General features: G+C 45.9%; 1 protein-coding gene across 6 annotated transcripts in view; it reads right to left on the bottom strand.

The window, feature by feature from the left end:
• The window catches only part of FHOD3 (formin homology 2 domain containing 3), a 1524242-nt gene that overhangs the window by 207415 nt on the left and 1290062 nt on the right, over positions 1-26765 (bottom strand). For 4 of the 6 annotated variants that reach the window (XM_069620636.1, XM_069620637.1, XM_069620638.1 and 1 more), the window contains one exon: positions 13127-13177. The exons of the other annotated variants lie outside the window; for them this stretch is intronic. In XM_069620636.1, coding sequence (XP_069476737.1) covers positions 13127-13177 — 51 coding nt within the window. The remainder of the gene's footprint in view (positions 1-13126; positions 13178-26765) is intronic. 6 annotated transcript variants of the gene reach the window in all.

The following is a 26765-nucleotide window of genomic DNA, read 5'->3' as shown; positions in this document are numbered from 1 at the left end:
GCGGTATGTGCAAATCCTTCACCTCATTGTTATGTTATGTAATTGGGCATTTGTTTAGCGCCTTTTACCATTGGTATGATCCCAAAGCGCTGTGGGTTTAACGTCCTCCAGACCGTAGTCCAGGTCTGTGGAGAGGGTACTGTAATAAATAGCACTTGGGTGCACCCGGTATGTGTGCGCCAGGGCAGATGAAGAGGTGTGCAGCTGCATTTTAGATCTAGGCATGGTGCAGTAGTTGTGTGACATTAGTCGAATGTATGCAGCAAGGCCAATTGGACTTGGGTATCTGCATTGTGGCAGCACTGGAGTTTGTGAATGGGACTGTGTGGGCAGCTAGGCCGATTGTCGTGGGGTATAGCTGCATTCTAAAGACTGTTGGGGCTGTATAGGTATGTGTGCAGCTAGGCTGAATACATTGAGGGGTATAGTTGCATTCTATTGTCTGTTGGTGCAGAGGAAAGAGTTAGCATATTTGTGTGTGAGTGTCTGTGTGCATTACAGGGGCACCCAGTTCCCTGATGAGCATTGCAAAGCCAGAAAATCAGCACACATTTGAGAAGAGTTAATGACTTCAACAATGTGGTAATGGTGGGGATCTATCCCAGGCGGCAATACTGCATGTTCTTAAAAGAGTCCAAAATGGGGAAAATGTGCGAGTCTGTAGGGCCTCATGAAAAGTTTGGTGGGATTCTGATGGTAAAACTGCTGCAGTGCCACCAAATGGGTTTACTGTTACCGACACTTGATCCATCAGATTGCAATAAGTGGTGGCAGGCAGTGATAGGCCCCATTTATTGGAGTCCAAAGGACTCCATTGGGATGTAGACGGAATTACCACAGGTGGTAATTGTGCAATTTCTGGCATTTTTTTGAGGTAAGGCAGAGGAATGACCTCCAGCATTCTGCCGCAGGTTTTCCTCTGCCTTACTTCCAAACCCCTAGTTCAGCAGTGCTGTAATGCGGCGGTAATGCAGTGGTAAATCTGTTACCACTGCATTGCCACCATATGTGGGCACACCTTCAAACTCGTAATAAGGCTGTGCGTCTAACAGAGTAGTCCTTGGTAGTCCGGTAATGTGGTTACCGCATGCGGCAATAGTAAATGAGTTTACTCATAAACAGGCACTAGATATGTTGTCCCTCACCCTCACAACCTATCTTCAAAATATTCACCACCCAAGTCAACAGCAGTTGATTTGCTAAGGTTGAGAAGCAGACTTTCTGGTATATGCTGTTGAATATCATGTTGTGTTTGGTATGGCAGATATCAATTTGAGTGTTTGATCTTATCTTGGGACACTTTTAATAGGATCTAGTGAAGATCCCACTTGCTTCTCGCATTTTACCGTTCCAAGGCATGTTTGTTGAATGATATGCATTCATTGCAGGGTCGGATTGGCCCCTCTGCCTTTCTGCCCGTGGCCGGGCAGAAATCGTCCCTGGAGAGTGGGGGCTGGTTTCTGGCCACACCTGGGCCGCTTAGAAATGTTTCTTTTTTTAAAAATATTTTTCCCCCACATTTGTTTTATTTTTTTTAAAAGCCGTTCATCCTTCTTAGGCTGAGTACCAATGAATAGCAAGACAGGTTGGGTGATATTGTATGCATAGCTGTTCTATAAAAAAGAGCTTAAGCGTAAGTGCTATACAACAACATATTATCATTTGGCCTTGGACATCTGCTTGCATTCACAGTAAATTGACAGTATGGATCCATACACACAGATATTAATGATACATATGGTAATCCATTCTTGTATGAAATGTATATCACATTAGGGAAATCATAACCATATTTTTCGTAGTGTACTTAGGACCAATGCTATTTGATGCCACTTCCTGTTTTGTCAAGGGGTGAAAGGTCATGTTTCATTGCTTCCTGGGATGTCACTTTGGGGTGGGGTCAAATTACATCACTTGCGGGGATATCATCAGAGGTCCAGGGTCGTGAGGCGAGGGGTGGGCCACTTCTTTGAGGCGAGGGGTGGGCCACTTTTTTTTGGGTGACTGGGCCTATTTCTTGTCCCAGTCAGAACCTAATTCCTTGACTTACAATTTGGCAGAAAAAGGGAACCCACACAGAAAGACGACAAGTATATTTTATGTGCAGTCACACAATGGGAACAGTTTACACTTCCGGTGGTAAGGGGCCACTTTTTAAGACACATGAATATGTATATTTATTTAATATTTTGGAGAGAAAAGGGCAGTACACATTGCAGGGTTCATCAGTTACAAACTCGATAACTGTATTTAACATTCATAAAAAGGATCTGAATTACTGTGTATCAGCGCTAGACGTGGCCAAGGCCATTTAGCTGAGCTGGGGAATTCTGCAATGGGCTGGCCGAGCACCATTTTCGAGAGGGTGGAAAAGATGACGCTATTGAGATAGATTCCTGCAATGGTTTTCTCAGTTAGCGGTCTATTGACCACTAGGGAGAAGCGCATAACACAAAAGAGCATTGTGGAGAGGTCTATGCACAGGAGTCTGTCCCCTTCTCCGTGGTAGTCGGATGTGGTGTGCGGAGGTAAGGCCTGACGCAGGTAAGTGGCTGAGCAGGGGTTTGGGGAGGAAGAGGAGTCTGAGTGGGATCTTGGGCAGGGGGCCACAGAGCAGGAAGGCAGTGTGCAACGGGGACCCCTAAAAACGGTGAGGTGAAGTGGAGAGAGACAAAGAGCAACCATGTGAGCAGCAGTCTTCACTGGGTGGCCTTTTGCAACATTACGGCAAATTTAAGACGTAGATCTGTTTTCTAATATTCAATTCTGTGGCCAAATCCTTTAATAAACTTGACCAGGCTGGTACCTCATATAATGCTTCTTTTCTAATGCAATGTTAAACGGGTGCACTATTTCAATCCTCAGACCTCTGTGGGATATATTGACCCACTCAACAGCATTGCCTTACATAACTGAGCTGCCTGTGCGCAAGAAACAGTAACCTGGCTGCGCTGGCTCCTGTGCGCACCAGGATCTCAAAGCTGCTTTTGGCAGCAACAACAGAAAAATGGCTGCATCATTTTGCCTCACACACTTCGGGCAAAATGGAACAAGGGGACACACTGAAAAATAGGCCAGTGTGTTTGGAAACATATATGGAATCAAGTGAAAAGGAAAGCCTGCCATTGCTGCAAAAGCCAAAATCCCCTTAAAAATTAACCGTTTTCACCCTTTCAAAATGCTGCTTTGATGCCAATTTCATCTGTCATTCTGAAACCACTGTGAGTAAAAAGGCCCAGTTAAAACCAACTCTAAGAGAAATCAAAAGCAACTTCAGTTTCACTCGCATGGGAAACACGCATTTATTTCTTGACAAAATGTATCCAGGTGCAGCAGTTCAAAGAGACTTTTTACCCTCTCAGCCAGGTTAAGGAGAATTGTATCTATACTTTATATAAGAGTCCTGCTGCAAGGAAAATGACTACAGCTGCCAAGACAGTGGAAATCTGAGGAGCTGCAAACCGAATTAAAGAAAGAAATGATAAACCGTTTAAAACACATAGGCTGGAGTTGCAAGCTCTCAGAAACCTGTAATTCCAGTTGCCAGCTATGAAACTCCTCCTAGGAAGGGAGATACACCCTAAATCCAGGACACTTGGGTCCGAAGTACCAGCTTGAAAAACTTTGAATGGAAAAGGACAATGACAGTTCATATGCTCATCAGACATTTGTCTTTGCTCCAGGCTGGGACACTAGCAGTCCTGGGGCACACCCCTGTCAAGTGTGAAGGGCAATAAAACCTTCAATTAAGAGAGAGGCCCCCCATCCTGCTTGGAAGAAACTGCCAGTTGGTGTTAGCTGGGAAGAAATAAATGACAGACAATGACTCCCAGTTGTCTTAAGACTATTCTAGAAAGAACTTTAAAAAGACATATGTCTCAGCTGTCAAAATTGGTAAAAATGTGGAATCTTCACAGCGTAAAAGTGGAATTCTGGGCTGTGTTTGAAAACTTGGTAGAATGTCGTGGAACACTCTGGACAGAAACAGTGATGTATGTTTTATCACCAGAAAAGCATCCATGTTGCAAATGTCAAATTTTGTGCATATATCCCTGGGGACAATTTGCATCTGTGTATAAAATTGGGGAATTGTGAGCCAAATCTTTAATGTGTAAAATTACCAAAATGTGTCAGAAAGATGAAACAAGGTCGCACAAACTGGAGGTTTGGACTAATTTGTGATGCACAAAATATGTAACCTGTGTATCTGATTTACTAAGAGGTGGAAACTGCTTAAATATCTGTTTTTGGCAAAATCGGATTTTCAGTAAAGGAAATGTGAGAGTTTCTAGATACGATAAAAATCACCTCATAAACATGACATCACTTTTCTGCTATCCAACCATTTGTGAGCAAGGCGGAGACTACGCCCTTACCCAATCCTATTGTTAGGGGCGTAGGTAGTGAATCCTGCCCCTGTCATATACTGTAATGATGTCATCTCGCATTATAAATAAGGGCCCCTGACTAGCACTGGGGACATACACCGATTCCTGATTCCTACGCCGGCGTCCTGTTCCTGTCTGTTCCTGTCTTCATCTTGCATCTATCCATCTAAACTCCAGATCCCAACCACAAGGCCAAGCAATTGCTGATCCTTCTTCAGCTAGGCCTCAATTCTAAAATAATCCCCATGACCAAGGAACGCACTGGGGGGTTTTGGGAAAGCATCCTGAATTTACCTGGCTTGCTGCCACTCACTGCTATCCTGCTATCCTGATATCATGATGCCCAATAGGATCCAGTAACCAGAACTGCCAGTCCAGAAGAACTATCCTTTGGTATCCAGTCCCTGGCCAGCTGACTCTGCCCCGCTGAGTTTGTCCGGCTGCCCTGTGTTAGACCAGATCCATGTGGTGATCCAGAGTGCTGACTGTCCAAAATCCAAACTAAAAGTCGACTGTGAGTATCAATAGGAACCATAGAAACATTGTAAACCTTGCCTTGCTTTGTTCCATCCCAATCTCTAAGTCATCCAATCCTTATCCTGATACCTGTAATATTGTCACAATAATTCTTTGATTCCTTGCGCTAGTGCTAACTTCTTTAATAATTTTGTATTGTGAAATCCTAAACCCTTAGTCCTCCCTCAGGTGATCAGACTGGGTCCGCCAGGGCGGGCGCGGAGGTGCTAGGATTGATTCCGTGGATCAACTCCGGAGCTTACTGTGTCTCAAGCTGGTAGCCTAGCCTGAATGCCCTAGCATAAAGTAAAACTGTCCTTGTCAAAATTGATTTCTGTTCCTTTTTCGCGCCTTTATTTTCCAAAAATGCACCTCACTAGATCTGGCATCACTCACTCAATTTAACAGCTAGACACCTCATTTCACTTTCATATTGTACCTAGGATCCATAGCTACACCCCAACCCAAATAAGCACTGGGAATAGGGAAACTCTCAGTGTTCTCATAACTACAGTTGAAGGGGGTGATTATGTCGAAGCCTTGAAAGGATATGATACGGAGGGAGCTAACACCGTTGGAGAAGGTCTTGGACTCGAAAGGGGAAATGAGAGGGGGTGGAAGTGGATGACCATTTGTGGGGTCAGATGTGTTGTAGAGCATACAGGGTTTCATTGCTTGCCAGTATACATTTCATGCAATTAACTACTCAATAGGTGGCAATATGACCCGGTACGACTCTCTAGGATGTTTCCGGCAGCAAGTCCTTGCTGCTGGCATGAATGTGGGTAGAGGGCCGAGTATTGGCACATGTGGTGGGGATGTGAGAGGGTTCAAATATACTGGGATGAGGTGCTTGGATGGATTAAGGAGTTGGAGGGAGTCCCCCAAACAAAGACGCCATTATTGGTATTATTCGGTCTGGAAGGCAGTGAGGGGAAATACAGAAGCCTCTCACGACTAGCGCATTTTCTAAAGCTAGAGGGCAGGGTGTATTTGGCAATGTACTGGAATAGATTGTTGCTCCGGGGAAGCAGGAATGGATAAATACCGGGAAAAGTATATATGTGATGGAGAGGATCACAGCGCAACCATACACGGCAGGGGGGCAAGTGCTGAAACAGAATGGGGGAATTTAGGAACAGGTATATGCCTACCGAAAAAACCTGAGCTGGAGGTCATAGGTCCTGTTCGGGGGTGGTAAGGGAGGTGGAGTGGTGGAAGGTTGAACTTTTACAATGTAACAGAGTCGATTTGGTCAAGGGCGCAGGAGAACGAAGAAATAAATACATATAAGAGAGGGGCCCGGGTGCCGGCCAGCTGCTCTGTGATATAGAACAAATGCAACCTCATGAAAGCTCTGTTGTATTAGTGACCATTTTGTAGGAGTAAGTGGAGCTATCTACGTTCTGGGAAGATTTATGAATTATGCTCTTAGAAACAAGCTTTGCATTCGAGCTGCTTGGTACATTGATGCTTCCTCACCTGGGAGCTTTACACAAATACCATACACTTCTCCATTTACAGACCAAGACCTACTGACTTTGCTAGTGCTTATTTATTTGGGTAATGTGACGTAGGCTGCCAACTAAGAGTGGAATACTTAAATGCATTCAATTCATTTTCCCAATAGCATAGGTCAATGCCAGCATTTCAGTGAAACCATTTTACATCGCCGCTTTGCTAAGGTGATTAAGAGAAGTTAGAAATTGCTCCCAGAGAGTAATCATTCTGAATGCTTGGGAGTATCGCCTAAATCTGCACCACAGAGTTCTAGGAAGTAGACAAATGTTGGAAAACCAGAAATATTGCATACAGAAAGAAAAAGAAGCCGCTGTCTCACACACGAACAAATAGTCTCAGAGGTGATCCAACTTCTTGTTTTTTTACAGTGCGTTCAACTGCGGCAATGAAAAGCATGCGCTGAAGTTGATCCCTGTGCCTTTGACGGAGAGGAAAAAAACAACACACCTTTGTTTCTTGAGAAGAAGAGAGTAGGATATCCTGAAACGTTTCGATACATTGACTGATAAGCATTCTGACATTTGGCTCGGGAGGACAGCTTAGGGGCAACGTGCTCGCCTTGAAAGCAAGACGACACGGAGCACCACAGTTTCGAACCCCGGGTCTGCGCTTAGTAACCTCTGGATATTAAGCACGTTATAAATAACCCATCATATCATATCATATCATATCATATGCGAAGATGTTTCTAAAGGAAACATATCTATTGATGAAGCAGGCTTTATCAATACATTGCATTGTGTTCCATATTGGCTAATTATTGACCATGTGAAATCGCAGCTCCCAGATGGGCACATGCTAGAGGTCCGCTGTAGGATCTCATACCGTCTAATTTAAGTTCATGAGTAAAGATTTTCAGGTTGTCCACAAAAGGACTCAAACGTAGTCTAGCAAAGAGAGGATGATTTCATGTGTGCTATTATGGTCTAAAAAGGCATTAAACCACCGGATGCTACAGATGCAAAGGGAGGATTTCCTTATGTGCAGGAGCAAGCGCCACACGGAAATCCCCAAGCGGCTGGGGGGTATCTACATAAATCCATTAAAACCCTTTTTCCTCACAGTGCTCATCCACAGCACTGCTGTGTGCTCCAAAGGCTATCATTCACCATGGCAAAAATCAATGTCAGTGTTGGTTTCCAATGCTTAACAAGCAAAATGAAGGAAATACTATTACTAATAATAATGTTGTGTTCTTACATAGTGCTTCATGCCAGTCTCCCCAGCTTCTAAGCACTGTAATAAGAGGTGCTAGTACCCCACCATATAATGGTACTTGATTTATCAACCTCAGAGGGATGAAGTGTGGGTCAACAATAAATCGCGAGGAGAGTTGAATTCCCTCCATAAACACCCATGGCAACTTCCTGAATATTTCTGAACACGTTTACACCTGTCGGGTCTTCCCTGGAAACGTTTAGCAGCACTAGATTTGCCAGAAAGGCAGCAGCAGCAAAGCGAAGCCTTTTACAGGAAACAGGCCTCTAAATACGGACTGACGGGCGATGTGATGAATTTAAACCAGCTACTGTATTGGGCTACAGCTCCGGAGGCGCGCCCTTTCTCTAAAGCCATCCAATGTGTTCCAGAAGTGCTGATGCCAGATGTGCCCATCCCTCTCTGCGTTGGGGCCCACTGCTGCACGCATGACATCAACGCGCTGCCGGGGACAGTGCTTTCATGGAGCTATATAGTAGGCACTTTAACTGAACCGCTATTGGTTGTTCACTGTATTGCTCTGACTAGATTAGCCATCCCTGTATTGGTTGCTTCATCTCACTGCAGTTTAGGCCGCTGTGTAATGGATTAACCAGGACAGAGAGTGAGCTAAAGGAAAGGAAACTGGCAAAGAATTCGCAGTGGGATGAATGACAGGAAAAAGTCGGTTGGGATATTAACCCTTTTTTTGCACATGGACTGGCTAAGCGAACCCAAGTTTTTCTACTGGTTTCACGCACATCTTCTGACAGAATGACATGATCTGAAAGGTAAGATGGCTCCTGAGACCACAGCTTAAGGTCAAGGCAGGACAATTTCAACTGAATTCTCATTTGAAATAGAAGCCAGTGCAAGGAAGGGTGGGCGAAAAGTGGTTGCGCTCTTTCTGCCAGAAATGTCACAGCGATACGAAACACTGATTTCAGTGGCCTTAAAACACATTCGGGGATGCTCATGCAAATAGCCTTCCTCTCTATGAACGCCCCCAAGAACAAGCACCCGAACCACGCACGGGAAAAACTCAACAGGTGAAAAGGTGTTGATCCGTCAGAGCAAGGAAATTTGGTAGTGGGCTGTCTGTGTATTTTTAGCCGCATTCAGTTTAATGGAAAACGTCCTGTTGAGACAAACACCCAACTTGAAGTCTCTAAAGCAGGGAGAAGACATTTTCTACTTAAAGTAGACAGCCACACTAGCAACTGATTTGACAGAAGTGCAAAGAAGGAATTCAGATTTAGCGAATTGCACATTAGATTGGCCGCTAATAATCTCTTCATGTAATGATATCTTCATCCGATAACGATTTAAGGTAGAGTCGCAAATCATGATATATTGAGAATGACAAGGCTACACTTGCGAACCAAACTGCAAACCACATTCCCCTGGGATAGAAGGAGAACAAGAGTAACCCATCCAGACAACTTGAAATCTGCTAAAAGAACAGAGCGGAAACCAATTCACCATTCGTCCCCCCAGACTCATGAATGCCAATAGAATAGCAAGGAGGGTCTCATGGTCCACCATGACAAATGTCCACCAATTTCTTGTGAGTTGTCAGTCTCCTCGTCGCCAATTGTTATGGCCCAAATTACCACTAAAGTACTTTAACCTCAATAATGACGCTAGACAGTAACGTATTTCTTAATCCCTTTTTGTCCTATATCACCTGCCCTTCCCCGAGCACCCACATTCCAAACTTCCCCAGCATCATTCTGCATTCTACATTCTAACACATTTCTCTATGCTACTCTTACACTACAACAGGTACCACCATCATCAACAGCCCGAGGATGCCATCCGCTACCTGAAGGGTTAGCAGTCTCAGCGCTGTGTCTAGATTGATATGAACAGAGAAGAGGATGCCTTTCTCTGTTTCCCTGCAGTTACAGGGAAATAGATTTCTCCAACAGAAGTGATAAACTGGTGATGCGGTAATAATTACTTAGACTGGTTGGTTCCAAAGAGGCTTTATTTAATGAGAGTGAAATTCAACCCATCCTCATGTTTTCAAGGAAAAGTGCAAAACATACCTTTGGGTTCTGAAATTAAAGCTGTTGGCCATCAGTAGAAAGATTGTTTAAAAATCATGAGTAAATTGCATCCTCCATACAAGTGGTCTGATTGGGAGAACACAACATGTAAATGAAGTCTGTCATAGTTACATGGCTGAGCATTGCAAGGGCCTTAATGCAGCCACTGAGGCATTACCTGAAGTGGTAATGCCCCCCAGCTCGGGGCTTACTGCTATTAATACTCCTGTGGGACCGGGTTACTAATAGCATCTTTATTCAGCGTTTTGCAACTGAAAAACGAAAATAAATGACAGCTATGGAACTGGATATGAAGTCTGTTCTCCCTTTCCATGATGGCCATTAAAAAAGCAAGAAGAAAAATAAAATAAAGAAGATGACCGCCATGGTACGGGGAGAAGGGACTACATGCGCTTCTCCCCGTTTCATGGCGGCCAGTGAAGAGATAGCAAAAAAATGAAAAGGAAGAAAATGGCCACCTTGGATCAGGGGGGAGGGACTACACATAGTCCGTCTCCCTCTCCATGGTGGCCTGAGGAAGAAAGGGATGGAAATAAGTGGGACGCAGGGCTCTGACCCGTTGCAGTTGAGTCATTGTCCAGCTGGCAATCTGATTTTCCCTCACCGGGACTAATATATTTTAAAATCCATTTATTGAGCCTACTTTCACCTACACTGAGAGGGTCTATTTGCGCTAACAGATGGTTATTGTAACCCAATTTAATGGTACTCATTTTTGTAGCCTAAATGGCCAAATGTATATGCCAGCACTCAACCTGTGACCATGAGGTTAAACAGAGATCCCTGAAATTGATGATTTATTCCACTGAGACAAAGGCTCAACCATTGGACCATTCAGTGCCATGTTGGGGGATGCTTGTGGTCTTGTGCAGAAGGGATGTGACCAAGCAGTTCGGGCTGGATTGCCCCTTTTGGGGTGCGACCAAGACTGATTTGCATATGGTCTTTCTCCTTTCGTAATGGCTTGGCAGGCGAAAACCGATGGTCTGGAGGGTTGCCCTGAGTAATGCCAGAGGTTAAGATTGATTTTAAACCTTCTAGCCATCACTTCTTCTGTTTTGCGGTGGAATGATTAAAACATTTTATCTGGTGAACAAAGATCCACGCTTCAATAGCATGCTTGTGCACATCTTGCAATCGCACAACCATGCTCTAATTCTAGTACCATGAGATGAAACTACCAGAAACTGACCCCAAACAAAATTAACGGGCTTCACATGTGGGTTTCATTTCTTCTTTTTCAGATTAACATTCCTTTGATCTACTACCTATGAAAACACCTGCACCCTCATTAGCACCTCCACACACCCACCCCTCAAGCCCCCTTTTGCATTTCAAGATTATGGACTGTTCACCTCTATTCAGCTCCCGCTTCTCCTACCCTACCACATTTTTCCCCCTGTTCCTTTAACATTAATGGTTTGATTTACCCCACGTGCGGCACAATACACTATTACTTGAACAACTATGGTGAGGATGGGCGCAGCATAAAAGTATACTCATATGTTAATGTTAATGTTAAAGGACATTTGTACCGCGCACTATCACCACCGAAGTGGTCCCCTGGCGCTCTGGCGGCTCTGAAAAAGGGGAGGAGAGGGGGTGGGTTAGTGGGAATAAGCTGGAAAAGTGCAAGAGAGCAATGATGTGGTGTTGACAGCCTCAGCCCGGTGGGTCCGTTGGCTGGGCTTCGGGTGTTTTATGGTCCCTAGTCGTCGTGTGCTGTTGTGCAAGTCTATGTGTGGTTTGTTTTGTTGTTGCATTGTTGTGAAGTTTGTGTGGATTGCTGCGTTTTAGGCTTGTGGTTGTGTTTGGTTATAGTTTGAGAGGTGTATGCAGAGGGATGGAATTGTTAGTTGGTTGGTTAGTTGGCATTGCTGTCATTGCAATTGTGGGATTCCATCTAGGTGCGGTACATGCTAACAGTCACACTTCTATCTAGATGTCGCGCAAGCCAAAGTTCAGAATTCCATACTAGTGTGGCACATGCTAACAGTCACATTTCTGTCTAGATTTGATGCAAGCTAGGTTCAGAATTCTATGCTAACAATCCTATTTCTATCTAGGTGCAACGCGGGCCAAGCTTGAGAATTCCATCTAGGTGTGGCACATGCTAACAATCACATTTCTGTCTAGGTGCAACGCGGGCCAAGCTTGAGAATTCCATCTAGGTGTGGCACATGCTAACAATCACATTTCTGTCTAGATTTGGGGCAGACCAAACTTGAGCGTTCCATCTAAGTGTGGCATATAACACAAGCAATGCATTGTTTTCCAATACAGGTTCATTCCGCCCACAGATTATGTGGAATGGGGGTATGGCTTGGGAGTAGGTACTGCATCTCCGATTCATGAACAGATGCTCTCTGCGATGTGGCAATCCCTGTTTCCCTTCCCCCCTGCCACAGGCCAGTAGCAGGAGAAAGCACAATGCAAACAGGGGATGCTGTAATGTATGCAAAAAGGACATGTGAATGCAAAGCATGACCGTTTCCACCATAAGCGTCATCATGCACAGTGAGTAGCCTTTCAAGGATGTCCCTTATAATGCGCATCTGGCACCCATCAGGGTGGGTGTTTGACCCCACCATAAACCCACGTTGGTGCATGTATTCAAAGCATAGGTGAATGCTGGGAATCCACCTGATTCGAATGCATGGGTGGCCTGGCTGTGAGTTCTTTGCACCCACATCCGTCCCATCTCCTGCATACAATTCCCATGTGTATCGGGGAAGTTGCGTGTGGCGGCCTGCAAGAACAGAATGCAGAGGGCAAATAAAGTGCCCCCCTAGTATTCTGCTCCTGTCCACCGCCTTTGTAAATGAATCCATCTGCCGCTTATCGTTTTAAATGATACTCATATCCATTGCATGGCTTGCTATCATACAGTTTATTTTTGACAGATATGACCTTCCCCTGAATTTTCTTCGCTGCCTTTTGGCCGAATGTGCTTCTTCTACACTGCCCTCAGAACTGATGAGCATTTACATGGCTGCAAGCGCAAATGGAGTTAGTGAGGCCGGCAGCTGGTTGAGATCCGACATAAGCCATGACACAGTATAACAGCCTTCGTGGCCCCTTCTCCTTACCTGCTTTTCCCGCCAGTTTTTAAATGTCAAAAAGGCAGCATGCGTGACATTGGCAACGACGTACACTAAAACAAACCTTTTAGGAGTAATCTATCAGAGTATTGAGGGTAATACTCTTAGTACCAACAATGCATGTCCCTGAGTGTAGAACCCAATTAAAGGGAACACTGACACCTTGACACCAGTACGACCAGGTCACAAAGGTGAGAAAATATTCGGCCACCAACCTCGTGGTGGAGCTTTGTCTAAATGCCAATGGCTCCCATGCACAGAGCAGCCGGTGGCACTGTGAGCAGAACCGCAAACCCCACGTCAGAAAACGCATGCACGCCGCTTTACAAACCTCTCTTCTCTCGCATGCTTCTGCTCCTCTCGTTTGTCTAAGTAATCGCGGCTGGTGGAAAAGACAGGAAAGAAATGAAAAGTAAATAGAAGAGTCAAGAGGTAAGGGGGAAACAGATCAGGCAAAAGCAGAAAGACAGAAATACAGGATTTGACGCCTTCACATCTATGAAAATAACTACCTGTCTGACGTCACAGAGAGTAGTAACATTCAAACGAGTGTGGAGAACCAGAGGAGCAGTAGTGGCCTTTATGTCCTGCACCAATCATGGCTGGGATTTTCCTGAACGTTCTGGAATATGTTGATGCGCTTTGAGTATTCTCTGTACATTGCTCGCCCAGTGACTGCCCACCCCTACTCTTCTACTGTCCTAGGAGCAAGTGATGACTGCCAACATCCTTGCGACTGGAATAATCTGGGTGTGCCCTTTATTTTGCTGTGTGAGACTCACATTTATTTTCATTCTAAACACCAGTTATCATTCATCACATTTATTAGAACTAAGGAATTTTTGTTGTTGTGGGTAAACTTTAAAAAAAACACTTTTTTGTGAGGCATATGGGAATGTGCAAATGGGATGAGAATGTTGCTATGTGCGTTTGGTTTTCCACTTAATGTAGTTTAGCAGTACGAAATACGGATCTCTTAAGGTCACACAACTGTACCCTCGGGCATATATACGTGTGCAATGTTTTTTAGCCACAATGACAATTGGGAGAAATGTAATCCACTGAATGAATGGTTGTAGTAAAGTCTTTGGGCCCGATTCTTGCAAGGTTCAAAGTGACTTTGTCACTGCTGAAAAGTGACTTTGCACTGCCTACACAAACCCGGATTCATGGAACTGTGCAAAGTGTACTTTTGCAGTGCAAAGTCATTTCGTACTGCACAAATGACTTTCTGCTGGCTTTGCACTGCAAAAATACACATTGCACAGTTCCATGAATCAGGGGTTGTGTCGGCCGTGCAAAGTCACTTTTCAGCAGTGCAAAGTCACTTTGAACCTGCAAAAAATTCCAAGATTTGGGCCCTTTGTTTGTGGCTTAACTGGAAAAGCCTGCAACGTAGGTCTTTAAATCAGTGCTAAGGCACTGCTACCTCTGGTGTAAAGGCATCGGCTTTGAGGCACCGTTTTTTTTTCTCGAAAGCACAAATACCAAACAGTGAACAACAGTGTGGGGATTGAATAGAAAAATAAAAAAAGTAAAGGGGGGTGGTTGGTTAAAAAAAAAAATTTTGGAAACAATACCTTCGCACCAATACAAAGACAAAAGGATGTTTTTTGGATTAATTGAAACACAAGCAAACACCAGAAGAGCAATGCGCTCGAAGAGGCACACACATCAACGGCAACTTTGTACAGTTGGCCAATATAAAGCTGGCGTTTGTCTGTTATGCTGCTAAGCAGTTCACACCAAAGAGCCACCACAACGGACATTTTCCTCTGCCTCCTGACCCTTTTCTATGCCTAGATACCAAGAAGAAACGTACAATGCACACCTATCTAATCCAAAGGATCTGATCAGAGTAGGTTTCAATGTTATTATTTGGTCTAGTGTTGCAATGTTAAGGTGTGGGGGAGAAGAAACCCACCCTGACACATGGGTAAGAAATAACAGTAAAAAAAGAATGAAGTTCACAAAAATAGGTAAATCGCGTCACCTGCACACTATCACAAGCCGCTAGATACAGCCAAACGTTATGAAAATGGTTTTTCAACAAACATAATTCTCAAATCTTATTGTATGGGTTTGGTAATCCAATGAATACAGATACAATAAGAATTGAGCATTATGTTTGTTGAAAAACGATTTTTTTGAACGTTTGGCTGTGTCTTGCAGCCTGTGGTAGTGTGCAGGGGACGCGAGTTGCCTATTTTTGGGAACTTTATTCTTTTTCTCCTTTGCTATGACTAGCCATCTTTACAATCTTGCAGATAATCTGGCTAATTCTCAAAAATGCGCCATTCAAAAAGAGAGCATAGCGGACCTGCACATTTCCCATGGGATGCGCGGCACCGCAACCGGATAGCACAGCGTTCCTGAAACTAATGTCTTACAGGCTCCGAGAACCCACGCATTTCACCGTGATGGGTCCTTAAAGGGGCTTGCATTGTGAAATGCCAAACAAAAGCGTTTCAATCCCTCTTTGAGGGATAGCAAGGCAAGGGGGGAGCAGTGGTTCATAGTGCTGCAGACAAAATGTTTTTTTTTAAAACATGACGAGTTTAGAAAAAAACCTTGTCATGTACTCTAGTTTAGTTTTCTGCACATTTTAAAGTGCATCCCGTTTATGGCTTTCGGATGCACTATAAAATGCATAGGAACAGCCCCATATTTGTGCTAATGTTGAAAGGGTAGGCAGAAAACAGCATTTGAATGTGTGCCTCTAAGAACCTGTTCTTGGCACAAGTGATGAGGTGATCCTGTGTGGCAACTGAGTTCTGGGAGGGCTGCTGGGGGTGGTGACCCAGGAAGTCCCTCTAATGTCATCGCTTACTCATTACCTATGTTCCTAAATTTATTCACTTGATGACGTAGGGCTGGGGGAGGCTTTTGCTCTTGGCCACTTTGCCTCCCCCCTTGTCGCTTCTATACCATAATTACTTTAATCTTAAATTACAATAAGTGTAAGGTTACAGGATTTGTGTATATGCTACACTCCAGAATGTGATCTTATTCAAAAACCCTTTAGTTCATCTTACTTGAAGTACATCGTAAATGAAAGGTAGCATTTACCAAAAAACACAACATCTATCATTCATTTCTATGCTATCGCTTCTTTTGTGCTCACCTCTTCTACTTTACTTGGTGAGATGAAACCTACTTGTTGTCTAGGTAACATGAGGGATGATGTACATATGGTGAAGTCCAGCACGCAGCATGGCAAAATTGGAGGACGACGCTGCCGATGTTGTGAAGGCAGAAGCCTGTGATTATTGAGCTGCCGTAAGCTCACTGCCGGAGAACCAACAACCGGCCTCCTGGGAACCACTTCATGGGGAACATTTTCAGGGTCTAAGGGTGAGTGGGGAAGAAAAGCTACGGGTGATGGCGGCCCCCAAAAGGAGAATTTGATGAAGGCGCCAATACGTGGAGGGGGAATAAGGAACAAGTTACTTACCTGTAAGTGTTGTTCTCCAGCATGGTTCTGGCATGGATTCACATGCTCATGAATATTCCCAGGCTGGGAATCCTCGGTAAAGAAAAATCAGTATCAGTTTCGTTTCTGATCTGTCTTTCGTAGTAGTAACCAATCACTGATCTCTGCGTCATACTGACCACAGCCAATGACTGCCATCTCCCTAAGCCCCGCCTCTGGCAGCCATCTTCAGATTTGGTAGCACGTGAAGAGGCAGTATGACCAAGTGAAGAGCCGCAGAGGGGTAGGCGGGAGGGTTTGCATGTGAATCCATGCCAGACCCATGCTGGAGAACAACAGTTACAGGTAAGTAACTTGTTCCTTCTCCAGCATGGGGTCTGGCATGGATTCACATGCTCATGAATAAAAGAATACATAGCAGTACACACATGCACAACCACGGGAGGTGGCAAAGGCTCAACATTAAGCATTACATCAAAACTCAACATTAAGCAATTCTTATCTCCTCACCAGGCTCACCTTAGGCGAACAGGTTGCGCAGCACTGCTTGGCCGACCCTGGACTCCTCCCTGGAATCCCGATCGACGCAGTAGAATTTCGTGAAGGTGTGCGTCGACCTCCACGTAGCAGCCCTGCAGATGTCCAGCCAGGGCACACCAGATAGGAACGCCGTTGTAGCTGCGATCGCTCTGGTGGAATGGGCTCTCGGACGGCCAGGCAGCTGTTGGTTTGCCAACCGATGGCAGTACATGATACAGCCGGAGAGCCATCTGGAAATGGAAGCCTTCAAGAGAGCCTTCCCCTGATTGACAGGTCCAAAGTTCACAAAAAGTTGTTACGTCTTCCGAAAACACTTCGTGCGGTCCACGTAGAACTTCAGCGCTCTAGCCACATCCAGCGAGTGCAAAGTCCTTTCAGCCGGCGATGAAGGCGACGGGAAGAAAACAGGCAACACCAAGGGTTCGTTGAGGTGGAAGTCCGACGGCACCTTGGGCATGAAGGAGGGGTGCGTCCTTAGCACTACTCTCGTGTCGTGAAAAGTCAAGTACGGGGGCTTGCAGGAAAGGGCCTGGATCTCTCCCACCCGTCGTGCGGAGGTGATGGCCACAAGAAACGCTGTTTTCCACGACAAGAACTTCAACGGAGCCGAGTGCAGAGTCTCGAACGGAGGTCCCATGAGCTTGGTCAGCACCACGTTGAGCTCCCACGCCGGGGCCGGGGCCTTCACCGACGGGAACCATCTGAACAGTCCCTTCATGAATTCTTTCACCAGACGATGAGACCACAAAGACGACCGTCCCGTGGTTCTGGTGTATCGGGAGATCGCAGCAAGATGAATCTTGATGGAAGCGTGCGCCAGTCCAGCCTTGGCCAGCGTCAGCAGGTACGGCAGTATTTGGGGAGCCGTAATCCATTAATCATCTTTTGTGCGTGGCACCAGACAGAGAACCTCTTCCATTTGTGTCCGTAGCATTTAAGAGTTGAGGACGCCCTGGCCTTTGCAAGAACCTCTCTGCAGTCGGCCGGTATGTCGTAACCTCCAAACTCTAACGCTGCAGGAGCCAGGCCTGCAAGTTCAGCGACTTCGGGTCGTGATGGAGGATGGCGCCTCCTTCCCTGGAGAGAAGATCTGCGTCCACTGGCAGTTTGATTGACGGGGACGCTGACAAGTCCAGAAGGTCTGGGAACCATATCTGCCTCGGCCACGCAGGTGCGACGAGGATCATCCTGCACCGTGACCTCTTGAGCTGGTTGATGAGCCGGATCAGCAGCGGCAATGGAGGGAACGCATATAGGAACAGGCCCTCCCAGGGGAACGAGAAAGCATCGCCCATGCTCCTCGGCTGGGGAAACCTGCTGGCGAACCTCCGGCACTTGGAGTTCGCCACAGTCGCGAACAGGTCGATCTGGGGTGTGCCCCACCGTCGGAAGAGGCGGTCCACTAGATCCTGTCGTAGTTCCCACTCGGCACCCTCGACGTTCTCGTCGTCTCACACGTCGGGGTCCCTCCCGACAGGATGGTCTTCTTCCACGCCAGCGCCGTGGCCTAAGACTTCGATCAGCTCCTCCTCAGAGGTTGAGGCCGAATCCACGACGACCTCCTGCCCCCCCTTTTTCTTCTCCGTCGGAGGTTTCACGGGGGTCCTGTCAATGGGCATGAAAGAGGACTCCCTCCGCGGTGGCAGGGAGATTCTGGGCCCAGAGGTCACCACCACTGGTGTAGCCTCCACAGGCTGAGCCAGGGCCGTCGCGACTGTCTCGATAGAGGCCTTGGCCGGATGGACCAAGGCTTTCACCACCTTAGGTGCGCTCACCGCCTTCTCCTTGGTGGGAGAGTCACCACCTCGCTCCCCCTCCGATGGGGCCTTCGAGCACGATCGGGGTCTCTCCAGGAGCTTCGCCGGGTGCTCGGCCTTCCTCTTACCCAAGCCAGAGCGTTGGCTCGTGATGGCGCCGGGGAGGATGCGCCCTGCCTGGCGCCCGTAGAGCCCGACCGTTCGGCGCTCCCGGTGCCAGCGGACTTGCGGTGCTTGGCCTTCTGTTGGACCCCCGTCGCCAGGGCGCCCTCAAAGGTCTTAGAAGACCGCTCGGACTTCTTCTTCTTCTTCTCGCCTGACGGGCTCTTTCCTTCCAGCCAGTTGGCGAGACGCTGATGGCGGTCCTTCATGGTCCGCTCCGACATATTGCCGCAAAATGCACAGTCCTTCTCCACGTGCGTCTTGTCTTCATGCAGGCAGTAAAGGCAAAGGGAGTGTTCGTCCTCCTTAAAGACATTCTGAAGCTGGCATCCAGGGCAGACCCTGAACAGCTTTCCGGGCGTCGAGCTTCCCTTCCCCTGGGCCATGCTCGAGAAGGGCCTGAGAAACTTCTGGAGTCCTCCAAAAGCGTGGCTCGACGAAATCTTCACCCTTGAGGGGCGTAGAAGAATCCGACACGGGTCCCCGTTGATCGGATAAAGAAACGGTGGAGCTTGAGGCTCTTTTGACGGAAAAAGAGAAAATTTTCCTAAGAAAAAGCGCGAAAAAGCACTAACGCTCGAGAGCAATAGCACGAGGATCCCAACACTTGAACGTGCAGTAAAAATCTGAAGATGGCTGCCAGAGGCGGGGTTTAGGGAGATGGCAGTCATTGGCTGTGGTCAGTATGACGCAGAGATCAGTGATTGGTTACTACTACGAAAGACAGATCAGAAACAAAACTGATACTGATTTTTCTTTACCGAGGATTCCCAGCCTGACGACGGGGAATATTCATGAGCATGTGAATCCATGCCAGACCCCATGCTGGAGAGGGGATAGTTTTCGGTGAAAGAAGAACCAGTGAGAGACCGCTCTCACAAAAAGTGTGAGAGGAAAGTGCTGCAAGGGAAAGTGGCGGTGTTGCTGCGTGATACATTGCGCACAATATGGAGACACACATGGCACCAAACCACACCGTAATTCCTGCTAAATTCACCATTCATTTTCAAGTTTGTACCTTTTGGATGCTTTTAGCTATTCTTAACGCATCTATTTCTCAGGGACGTTTCCCAGGTTAGCTTACAATCTATTGATTTCTCCCCTGGCGAATATGGAAGGCCTGCATGACACTGTTCTTAAGGATTTCAAGCCAGTTACGTGTCTTCCATCATGGCAATGCCACAGGGAGGAAAATATTGGAGAAGGTAGTAGCTGTCAATTGTGGGTACACACTGCTCAATGGGACACCTTGAGATGCTATCAGTCAGACTTTCAAACTCGACATATTACAGAGAGACCAAGTCTCCAAATCACAGATGGCAGGGGAGCGTGCTGTCTAGTGTCACTGGATGTCTAGGTGGCATTTGAAGCAATGGACTATGGACCTCAAATGTTTTCTTATGGGAATTAGGACATATATATATATATATATATATATTCTAAGGGCAGTGAAAGCATTATTATTTTTGTATGCCAAAGGCCACGAGGATACAGAAAATCGGGGCTGCAGTTACATGAGGATTTTCATGTAAACTCAAAAAAGAAACAGTATTCCATATTGAAGCACAACAAACATGCTTGTTTGCATTTGCATAGACAAACGCATTTCTATATAACTTATTGGGCGTTGTACGTGACAATATGCATTTTAAAGCAATGCATGCCAAATTTTCAGAGGGAACTTTTACCTTATATAAAGTATTCCTAATGTCCTTCATGCCACAATAAAACAAATTGAATTATTTTTAAAGCAATGTAAGGGAACTGTACAAAAATGGAAATGGCTCTATAGCCAAGGAGGGGGGAGGGAAGGAGGGAGGAAGGAAGGGAGGGAAGGAAGGAAGGAAGGAAGGAAGGAAGGAAGGAAGGAAGGAAGGAAGGAAGGAAGGAAGGAAGGAAGGAAGGAAGGAAGGAAGGAAGGAAGGAAGGAAGGAAGGAAGGAAGGAAGGAAGGAAGGAAGGAAGGAAGGAAGGAAGGAAGGGAGGGAGGGAGGGAGGGAGGGAGGGAGGGAGGGAAGGAAGGAAGGAAGGAAGGAAGGAAGGAAGGAAGGAAGGAAGGAAGGAAGGAAGGAAGGAAGGAAGGAAGGAAGGAAGGAAGGAAGGAAGGAAGGAAGGAAGGAAGGAAGGAAGGAAGGAAGGAAGGGAAGGAAGGGAAGGAAGGAAGGAAGGAAGGAAGGAAGGAAGGAAGGAAGGAAGGAAGGAAGGAAGGAAGGAAGGAAGGAAGGAAGGAAGGAAGGAAGGAAGGAAGGAAGGAAGGAAGGAAGGAAGGAAGGAAGGAAGGAAGGAAGGAAGGAGTAGGAGAATGCCAGTAAAGGAGTAAGCATATGAGGGGGTTAGGATAGTGAGTGAAGGGCAGAGGGAATGGGTAAGAGGGAAAGAAGAGACAGAAGGAGGTTAGATGAAGGCAGGAGGCCATATAGTAAAAATGGAAGCATTGGTGGAATGCATGCTCAAAATGGAAAAATAAAAAAGCCGTACATTTCTGTAACTGGAACATTGGTTAAATTAAATCAGAGGGTGCAACACTCAAGACCATCGGTGCTGTCCCGCCTGGAGATGTGTAACATTGCCTTACCCTCCCCGGGCTTACTGAAGAAGGAAAAGTAGCAATGTCCAAGAATCCCGAAGCAAGTAGCAAGACGCAGATGCCGACCACCGAGCACTCATCCAGAAACGGATCATTGACTCCATGTGAATCAAATTCAAAACCCTTTGTACAGCCCACAAAGTCCACTGGATCAATGGGACACATATCTATAGATGAGAGCATGCATCTAAACTGAGCTAGTGTCCTCAGATGGAGAAGCATCAGGACAATGTGTCAGGACAAATTCAGATGGAACATGCAAGGAAGCGTGTCACGACCTGTCAGCAGGGTTATTCGGCGGGCTCCAGAGAGATCCACAGTTGGACACACTGTTCCCATGTGGTTATGGGAACAGTGTGTCCAACTGTGGATCTCTCTGGAGCCCGCCGAATAACCCTGCTGACAGGTCGTGTCCTCTGGAAGATGACGAGGACAGCACATTTGAAGGAAGTCTTCACCAGGTAGTTTGACTTCAGCATGACCGCCTCCTCCAGAGAAAGACTAGAGTGCGCACAGTGAAGGGCCCTCCACAGTAAACACTCGTAGACGCTTGATGTCTAAAATACCAGCAGTTTGGGCAGTGTGGTGAGCCTGCCAGCAGGTTAGCTGAACCACCTGCAATGAGAAGCCCACATGGACGAAATAGTAACAGGGGTACTGTGAGGTGACATATGAAAACCTAACATAATACTTAAACAGAGAAACATGTGGATATGTGATGCTGAGGGGGCCTTTTCCATTTGGAGCAGGGTCTTGTGTTTTAAGAAAGTTCTGCTTTGCATTAATTGCAGCATCTAGCTAGTCATGCTATTCCTTTGTTTTATTGTGAATATTTAATAAAGTGAGAACCTTACCACAAAGCACCAGACTGAGCGCCAAAGAGCAAACACATAAAAAACAATCCGACAATAAACATCAACAAAATTACAAATTAAAAACAGAAAGTAAACAATGCAGTTAAGATTCACAAACATTCCACTTTCCCCAACTGAAAGAAATAAACAATGGAAAGAATGAATGAGAACTCAGATCCTACTTGTGCATGCATTCATACAAATTATTGTGTGGATACACCGTTAGCCAGATCACAGATTGCACGGATGGCATGCCATTTTAAACCAGGGAAGGCCAATTTAGCAGCAATATTGCCCCAGATGGTTTTGCACCTGTCAGTCAGTGGAGGGGACAAGGCCACTGGTCGCTCAATTACATGCTATTAGTACCCGGCACGTGCGGCGCAACAAGAATACAGCGTGGTGATTGGCTCATTTGCGAGCCATACCACACGGTATTCCCTTGTACGTCGTGCGTGCCGGGTACTCTGTTCCGGGCGAGGGCCATGGCAGCCCCTCAGCCAATGAGGAAGCTCGAAACGGGGCAATCCTCGCTCCGAGCCTCCCCATGGCTGGAGGCTTCCTTCGTTCCCCGCCAGGGACTCGGGTAAGAAATTAATTTTTTTGTTTTTTCCCTTTCCTCCCTCCTCCCACCCCACCCCACTTACCTTCTATCCCGCGGTCTACGTAGGGGGATGATGGAAACCTCCAGCCGTGTGGAGACTCGGAGCGGGGCCATCCCCGCACCAAGCCTCTACACGGCTGGAGGCTTCCATTGTCCCCCGCTGGAGACCGCGGTACGTTTTCTTTTTTTCCCCTTCCTTCCCCTCCCTTCCGCCCTCCCAACCCCACTTACCTTCTTTTTTCTTCTGGTCTTGGGAGCGAACGCGCTGGGAACACTTCTGTTTCCAGCGCGTCTGCTCCCGATGGCCGCCATGGAAAGGGAAAACGGAGTACGTTTTCCCTTTCCCGGCTGCCATTATTTTTAACTTTATTTTTTTTGAAACGCGCGAAACAGAAAAAAAATGCCATTAGTACCCCAGTCTAACGGGCTGGGGTACTAATGGCAATAAGACCCGAGGCGGCAGCCAATACCGCCCAAAGTAATGCCCCCGGGGCTTCGTTAAGGCCTGAGCGACTACGGCCCGGGGGCATTACCTGGGGCGGTATGGGCCCGCCGCCTCGGGTCTTATTGCCACATTATTGCAACGGTAAACTGGTGCAAATGTCAATTCAAAACTGACCATCAGCCGGACAAAATTGCCCGTCATTGTTCCACTTTATGTGGTCGAAGCCCCTGTGAAGTATCAGAAATCTTAAATGAGCAGTGAAGCATGGGTTGTAATAAAAATATATCCGTATGCAGGCCGTATTTGGAGGAAGTGTTGTTTGCTTTTTGCTCAATGCAACACAAGGTATAAAGTAAAACATTGTTTCAAGGTATTCTAAAGTATGCATGGCATCGGATTAGGGACATTTTGAAATCGTAAATGCACAATTGTGCACTATATTAGCACTAGGGAAAACATTTATTGAAGCAATGTGTTTTTTGACCTGGGGAAAATATCCTACAAAACTGCAGAGGGACATGGTATCACAGTGACAGACAATCCACTGTTTGCTTGTGCATTAAACATTTTGTTGGTTAATTTTTTCTAATGCATGAAAATGTACATACACTCACAATATGCAGGAGACACCCATTGATTTGTATTTCTTTTATTTCTGGGGCCACAGTAAGGAAAATGTGCACCATTGGAGGGCAATTTCCTTTCAATGTACTTTTGCACTTGGCCCATATTTGTACTAGTGTTGAAACCGTTCTCACTTAGCGAAACATTGCCCTCACTAGGGAAACATTTTTTCACTAGGGGATTCTTTTTCCCTAGTTCTAAAACCCGACAAAAATTGCTGGCTGATCAATGCAAAGTTTCTGTAATAGAGCAGGAGCTTTGTTTTATGAAAATCAACAGATAGGGCCTAATTCATGGAACTTTTAGCGCAGAGCAAAGTAACTTTGCATTGCCAACAAACACCCTGATTCACAGAGCGGTGCAACGTGTATTTTTGCAGTGCAGAGACTTGTGCTGCCAAAATACACTTTACACCGCTCTGTGAATCAGGGTGTTTGTTGGCAGTGCAAAGTCACTTTGCACCACGCTGAAAGTTCCATGGTATGGCACATAATTACTACGAAAAAGGTATGCTGAATTGGTGGGATTAAGTCATTGCTTATAGCACATGCAACTTTAACGGTGACATGATACATAATTTTGTTTATGACCTATGCGAGTTAACAAGGCATTGACAATTACGTTTATGATATGAAAGATGCTATACGTGTAATTTAATTTGCCAAAGCGTGGGGGATACACCTCTTTGTGCTTTCCCACCATAGCTTTATTTCCCAGTTATGGTGGTGGGTTTTGCGAGAAAAAAAACACAATGCCACTTTAAAAATGCGATCGCAAAACCTTTCATAGCACTGATTTTGGGACAAAGCATGAGGCCATGACATCTCCATTTGTGACCTTAGCGTCACTTAGAGGAATTGAAGCATTTGTGACTATTCCTTTATAATTCCATTTTGCTGTGCACTTCTCTTCTAGCCATAACTTAGGATCCTTCAATGGAAACTAACCAATGCTGAGTTCCATTTCGGATCACAGAGAGTGATGGAGAAACGCAACAAAGGCACATGTCTGTCACAGCCCACACACTGCAGCACCATGCTGGCTGGTCTCTACAAGTTCATTAGAGATGCAAGCCAACAACCCTGTCACGACTTCCCTGTACATTCCTGCTTATTAGCACCTTCGGCCCTGCACCCATGCGAGCACTAGTCGATGGCAAGCGCAATTCCGATTTGGGGTGCCGGTTCTTCTAGGGGCGTTTACCCCATCACTGCACTTCTGTTCTCTAATCCCACTTCGGAAGCTAATTCTCTTACCTTGTTGCACTGGGGACATTGCCGGGAGATGGCTGTGAGAAGGTAACTGTGTCTTGGAACGCCATATCAGTCCTCGACTGTGCACAGAAGGAGTGACAGAGGAAAGCCTGGCTGTGCTCGTGTCTGTTTCGAACGTCACAACCACTATGGTGTCCTGCCTGTAATCTGTACTGGATACCACACTGCTGCAACTGCACAATGACTCCTACACCTTTTTGCTTGATCTTACCTCTCCCAATTATTAAATTCCTTCAGAATTGCATGATTGCCTTACTAATGGGAATTTAGCAGTCCCCTATCCCACTATTGCTATTCAGCACTAAGAAACAGCAGCAACCCCTCCTTCTGGGACCAACGACAACAACCTCTTAGGCTTTCTGTTTAACACACACTCAGGTATGTTTGATGCCACCTTACATGAGTATGGCTTCAATCATATTTGATGGAAGTATGTCATATCTATTAGTTGGTTCTGAGAGATGACCACCTCAGGATTAGGACCTCTAAGTCATCATTTTCTTAACCAATGCATACTAGCCACACTTAATATGCAAAAAGAAATGTTTACTATAATTAAGGAACATTCTAGTCCCATAGAGGAGTCACAAATAACTAAGGATTCCCAGTCACTGGTTGATGGACAATCTGCTTTCTTCAATGACAAAATAAAGGCAATTTACTCTCAGATTAAGACATCAGCTGTTAGCAGCTCTACAATTATGAATACCTTAATGCCATAAAATGTGGCTTCTACCACTAATGTTTGGTCTTCTTTCCCAATTGTAACAGAGCGTGATACTGCCCATCTCCTGCCATGGCTTAGATTGGATTCCCCACTTAATCCATTCCAATTTAAAATCTTAAATACATGTTAGAGCATCTGACCCCTACTCTTACTCTCTTAGTTAATTCTCCAAATGTTGATGGTTATGTGCCAAAAGTGCTAAAAACTGCACGACTTCTTCCCCTTCTGATGAAGCCCTCACTTGGCCCTGTTATCCTCTATACGTTCTGTCCTCTTCCCATACTTCCTGTAATAGGCAAAGTAATAAAATTCGCAGTTATTGGCTGACTTCAAGATTTTTTAGAACAGACCAACACTCTGGAGTCCTCCAAAAGCGTGGCTCGACGAAATCTTCACCCTTGAGGGGCGTAGAAGAATCCGACACGGGTCCCCGTTGATCAAATAAAGAAAAGGTGGAGCTTGAGGCTCTTTTGACGGAAAAAGAGATCATTTTTCAAGCGGGCTTTCACCCTGGCTGGAGGAAAGGAGTCTCCCCTACTGCCCGCACTTGATTTCTTTCATCTTGCTTTGGATACCAATGGCCTTTCAGCTCTGCTACTCTTAGACCTCTGTGCAGCATGTGTTTAGTCAATCATGCCAGCCTTCAACAATAGCTTTCCAACATTGGTATAAAGGGCAGAGAACATGACTGGTTTCACTCCTTCCTGTCTGACCGCAACCCAGCTGTCTCTCTTCCACATTTTAGGTCTGTACATCAACCCCTTTGGTGTGGGGTTCCTAGCTGCTCAGTTCTTTCCCTATGTTATGTTAATGTTTAAGGTAGGGCACAACTTAATTCTGAGTTTGTTTTTAGTTTGTTTTCCTATGTACACGATAACCAGATTCTAATGAGATTAGACTCTGAGTCAGATGCCAACGAGACAAGGATTATAAAATATCTTTAGACCATTAAACAATGGAAGAC

This window comes from Ambystoma mexicanum, chromosome 5q (genome assembly GCF_040938575.1).
Source record: "Ambystoma mexicanum isolate Mex_15411 chromosome 5q, UKY_AmexF1_1, whole genome shotgun sequence".
In the NCBI taxonomy this organism is placed as follows: Eukaryota; Metazoa; Chordata; class Amphibia; order Caudata; family Ambystomatidae; genus Ambystoma; species Ambystoma mexicanum.
This window is presented reverse-complemented; position numbering and strand designations above follow the sequence as displayed.